A 5,660-nucleotide genomic window follows, 5' to 3' on the forward strand; every position below is an offset into this window, starting at 1 on the left:
AGAAATAAATGACTTTTCCCTTTTTTTCCCCTCTTTTAAGTGGGGAACCAGTCTGTACTGGACTTGCATTTAAACGTATCAGTGATTCAAAAGCATAAATCACCAAACACATATCCAAGATCAGATGGAAATGTTATTTTGTCTGTCTGTTGAGAAAGTGTAATCATTGAAGTAGTTCTTGTGCATTGATTGTAGTGACCCACAGAGAACAGGAACAAATTGTGCACTCCCAGCTCTGATCTTTACAAGCTAAAAAGAAAAAAAAGAATCCGTTGCACTTTTCTTCCCACTTTATCCCTCTGAAGCACCTCCCAGCATTTACAATTCATTTATTCTCACACTCAACCTTTGCATGATAAATATTAGCTTAGTTCCAGACAGGTTTTGTTTCTTATTTCTTTTGATTTCGTCTTGGGCTTCCTTGTTGGTTTTTAATTGAGAGCTTTATGGAGTAAATATGGTGGATTCTGGAGTCTGTAGTCAACAGTTCATGGAGGGCACAGTGTCCTTGTGCCTTGGATGCTGTGTTTACTGTGTTGCCATGTTGAAGATTTCACTAGTCATGCTCACAGGGTGAGGATCAGTGGGGATGGAGGAAAATACTTACAAAATTGCCCTCCTCTCCTGGGAGAACTGTCCCCAGTGATGTGGACATAGGAGAGCTGCCCCCTTCCCTGCCATGGGCCACCACAAGGGGAGAGCTGGTCCTGAATGTGGGAGAGCTGGGCCCACCTCTTACCATGCCAGTGGAGAGCTGGTTCTGACCCTCACCCAAGGAGTTCAGTTCTGGTGGAGAGGCCCAGATTGACCAGCTCAGTTAGCACCCAGGCCCAACTGCAGAGCTTTGAGTTGGCATACTCCAACATCTATATCTATGACCTTCTGGAGCAGATGAAGGGGCTGGTCCTGATGAACCATAGCTGCAGGATCTCCATGATGTCAGGCAACAGCAGGATATCCGAGAGACATTTCAGGGAGGGTCCAGTATTGATGTGCCAGAAGCCAAGGCCTTGAACCACACCACCAACAAATTGCAATGAACATTTTCAGGTAAATCTGGGCAAAAGGGTATACTGTGTGACATACCACAGCTCCCAAGGCCACTGTTACAAAAGAATTTGTGGTGGAGAGGTGAAAAGACAGAGGAGCAAAATGGGTTTGTTTGCTCATGTTTTCTTTTGGGGGCTACAAGGGCAGATATGGAAGGATGGGGAAATAAGTGGAATTAGGGTACATGATGTGAAATTCCTAAAAAATCAATACAAAAGCTATGTTAAAAAAATAAAAGCAGCAGCTGCAGGGAGGAAGGGTATATTTCAGCCTGGAATTCAAGGGGATACCATCCACCATGAAGAAAAGGCATGGCATAGGAGCATGAGGAAGCTGGTCACCTTGTGTCCACAGTCATGAAGAAGGGAGTCATGAGCACTGGTACTGTCTTCAGTTCTCCCTTTTTGCTAATCCCAGGACTCCATCCCAATAGAATGGTGCCAGCCACATATTGGTGATTCTTCCCACCTCTACTTACCTAATCTAGGAACACATTCACAGTGTGCTTAGTGGTACGTTTCCATGGTGATACTAAATCCCATCAAGTGGACAGTTGCTCTTAAGCATCAGAGTATGTAAATTCCTATTCCATATTGAACATGGTCAAATGTTGTGGGGCTCCCACCAGAGGTGACCACTCAGACACAGGCTATGAGCCAATTAAAAGTCTTTATTTCAGCTGTCTGGTGACTACACATGGGTATTTGGGACCCAAGTGCAATCTTGAGCCTTTCCCAGGGTCTCTCTGAGCAAGAAAACCTTATCCTGGCTCGAAAGTTTCCAAGTTTCCTGCAAGCTAAGCAGATTGTTACAAAAGCCAATATGATTAGCAAAAATAGTGGCATCAGGCTATTACAAAGAAATCACATACCTGAGGATTTTTTCAGCTCCCCTTATAGTTACTGTCATTTTACTCAGCAAGACAAAATTCATCTGAGGTGCCAAAATGGTGTCACCGTAGACAACTTGAAACCCCTGTCACACAAGAACAAAACTGTCTGCTGATGACCTTTCACCTCTGGCAGCACCAGTGGAACTCAGATGTTCCCATGAGACCCAGTCTTTGATAAAGAGGGTCCATTTATTATTATCTCTAAGTTCCACTGGACAGAGTCAGCCACTTTCTTATCTGTAGAATGAGACTGATACTGGAGCAATGCCTCTGCCTCTTGCTATAACCTCTTCATTTAGTCCTCCTCCCAGGAGGAAGAATGACTCTTTTCAGTAGTGAGATTGATGAATAGCTAATTTCTGCTGGACCTCATTACCCAGGCAATGAGGCCAATGCATGGAAAAGGCAGTGCTTGCCCACTCTACTGAGCGGATTTGGGAACAAGCTTCATTCTGCACTTTGGTCCCAACCTTTTTCTTTTTTAAATCAGTTCTGTTTGGACCCTTACCTTCCGATCAGGGATGGGAGGGGAGGAAATGCTCTCTCTGAGGATCCACTGTCCAGGCTTCCCATGAGGTGTTTAGGACTCATCCCTGCAGGGACCCTTCCAGCACTAAACTGCAATGGTTCCCGAACCACTGGTAATAAAAAAATAACACTTGGTGGAGTAAGTAAAAATAGACTCCTCATACCTGCTCCAGAAATGATGAGTTGAAACTCATGGGGACAGTGCCCAGGGCTATCCCACTTTCATTTCTGTTGATGTAAGAACATACTCTGAAAAAGGACCTTACAGGGAAAGGGGTTATCTGGCCCACAATTCTGGGTTATAGTCCATCATTCTGAGGAAGTCAAGGCAGCAAAAACTCAAACTAGCGAGTCACATCACATCCTCAGCCATGAGCAGAAAGCCATGAATTAATGCATGCAAGATTTCTTGTTCTTGGCCCTGTCTCTACACTGATACAGTTCAGGATCCTCTACCTGGGAACAGTTCCACTTTCAGGCAGGGTTTCTCCACATCAACTAATACAATCAAGACAAGCCCTCCAGACATGTCCACAGACCCACCTGAACTAGACAGTACCTCATTGAGACTGTCTTTCTAGGTGTCTTTCTTATAGGTTGGGTCAAGTTGACAAGCTATCAAAAAAATCCTTTGGTTTGATAAAGTCCTTTAGATTGTGATGTCAGACCATGTTTGAGACCTCCTGTTGAGACTTCTCCCACAGCTTGGGCTTACCTTTCCTTTGCCATTCTTTTCAAGTTGCTGTTTTAGAATCCATCAGCAAAATTCACTGTTACGGAATGAATTGCTTCATGCACAAATGCCCCCAAAGAGAGGGTTTGTATATGTTAACAAAGTTCTCAACATAATGTTAGGATCAGACATCAGGTGTGAGCCATTGGGCACTTGTGCTTCAGAGGGTGAGTGACTGGGCTTCTTTTTAGTTAAACTTTATTGATTTCTTAATTACAGAGACAATAATCTGAACATGTCTTCAATCAAGCTATCTCTAAGCAGAAAGCTTGGTATATAAATGGTGGTCTATTTTTGTATTATCAAAATTGCATATTGATGAAAATAAATGTAAGACAACAACAAAGCCCTCATTTTTTTTCTATATTTGGTATCACACTCCATAAGTATGTTTATCATTGTAACACCTTAAAGGTGAGAAGTCAATGGAGACAGAACAAGCATAAATAATTGAGCCAGTGCCAAGGCTTTCAGGTTCTAACTGTTAAGGCTTTTCATAAGAAGATGGGTTACTTCTATTAGTAGAAACAGAATCACCATTATGTACCAAAGAATTACTCAGACTTCCTAATAGAATTCCAGTGTAGTAGATACTATAGTGTACATATATTTTGTATTTTCCAAGTCTAACTATTGATGCTAGTTAAGAAATAAAAAAAAAACAAAAACAACAAGAGGAAAACAAGCATGAAGATACACTGTTCCCTTGGGGTTGAGGAGATGGCTCAGCAGTTAAGAGTGTTTGCTACTCTTCCAGATGAGGAAAGTTCAGTTCCTAGCACCTATATCAGATGCTCACAACCTGAAACTCTAGCTCCAGGGGATCTGGTGTCCCTTTGGCCTACACATATGTAACACACATCTATGCAGATCCACACATGCATATAAATAAAAATTACAAAGTATTAAATATATATATTTACTGTTCCCATCTATAACAGAATAATACTAACACATTTTTAAATTTTCTTTACTTTTTAGATTTAAAAGCACTTAAGTTTTTTTTTCTTCCTATTTTATATTCATTGTCCTTTGGCTCCTTCTGAGATTATCCGTGATGGTTTGGTAAATTTGGTAGTGAAGAAGTAGAAAAAGGCCGGGACAGGTACCAAAATTAAAAAGATCAGATCTTCCTCAAATTGGTCCTTTCTGGAGAGGGCAATTATGCCATAGGCATGAAGAAACCAGTGGCTGAACAGGACAAGAAGTCTGTCCTTCCTTATCAGATCACTGTAGATCTCTATTTTGGCAAAAACCAGGTACACAGCCAGATTAACTAAAGATGACACCAATACGATGTACGGGAAGGCATAGTACAAGAGGCCTCCTGCAACGGCTTGCAGCACAGTCAAAACAGGGAAGAAGAAGAGGGCCGTGTAAATGCTTTCAAACGGGTTTGGTATGTATAGAATCCACTGGATCTTCTTCACCAGAAACGGTCGGAGCAGCATCATGAATAGTAAGCAGAATGCGTAATAAATAAACACGATGGTGTACAGTGGATAAACGGCTTCCTGAGTGCAGTGCAGTGTGGTGATGTAATCCGGACTAGGATTGTAGAGCATCGTGTACCAATCTGAAAGCATCAGTACCCCGCATGAATAGATGGAAAGGGTGCCGGGGGGATCACTTACAAGTAATGTGACCACGGCTGCCATACTGCATTCAAAAAATGCAGAGGCTTGCTGGAAAAGCACACCGTTGGAACAATTTTTCAATGAGTCCCATTCAATGCAGAACCAATGGGAAATAAGAGGAAGCATCGCCATGAATCCAAGGTAAAGCCAGTCATAAAGTTCCGGGGACTCGGTGCAGGGCTGACAGTATTTTTCTTCATTTGTCCTCTGTCCTCTTGGGCATGCCCCACACTCTCCATATATTTCAGCTGAGCTATTTTTAAATAATAAGGTCTTTCCACAATAGAGTCCAAAGCATGCCATCCGGCCACTCTAGGCTTCTAAGATCAATGGATGTAACCACAGCATGCTAATATCTTGGCTACAACGGTCCAGGTGGCTCCGCCTCCCGGTAACCTGGACAACCATTCTGAAGCCCCGCCCCTGCTCCACCAGGCTTCTAGGCTCCACTCCAGTTCCTCCTCTTGGCTCAAGCCAGGTCCTGGCTGCTTGCCTTAGGCTCCCAGAGGTGATTCATCTCCTGGTCTGGGTAGGACTCTTGAAGCATTCCTCCTGAAGAACTTACACGGGTCCTTGGAGTGTATTTCAGGGTGTCAGATTTTTCTGCCTTTGCTGTTGGTCTTAGCATGATAGAGTAGATGAAATGTAAGTTAAGATATGCTTGAGAAACTGTAGTTCCTTCTTTTGAATGGATTGGCATGGAGCAGAAGATACAGGTGACAGGCCAGTGTCTGGTGACATTCATAAATTTATCAGATCCTAAAAATTCACATTCTAACAGGATTATTTTAAAGAAGTTTAGCTCTCTTTGGGTGAATAA

The 5,660-nt window shown here is 42.7% G+C and overlaps 1 protein-coding gene across 1 annotated transcript; it reads right to left on the reverse strand.

The window, feature by feature from the left end:
* Positions 1 to 4,225: 4,225 nt before the first annotated feature.
* On the reverse strand, positions 4,226 to 5,143 carry LOC100768941 (JNK1/MAPK8-associated membrane protein). Its single transcript, XM_027429551.1, has one exon. The coding sequence runs from the start codon at positions 5,141 to 5,143 to the stop codon at positions 4,226 to 4,228; it is 918 nt and encodes a 305-aa protein (XP_027285352.1).
* Positions 5,144 to 5,660: the final 517 nt, after the last annotated feature.

Source organism: Cricetulus griseus, chromosome 8 (assembly GCF_003668045.3).
Source record: "Cricetulus griseus strain 17A/GY chromosome 8, alternate assembly CriGri-PICRH-1.0, whole genome shotgun sequence".
Taxonomy (NCBI): domain Eukaryota; kingdom Metazoa; phylum Chordata; class Mammalia; order Rodentia; family Cricetidae; genus Cricetulus; species Cricetulus griseus.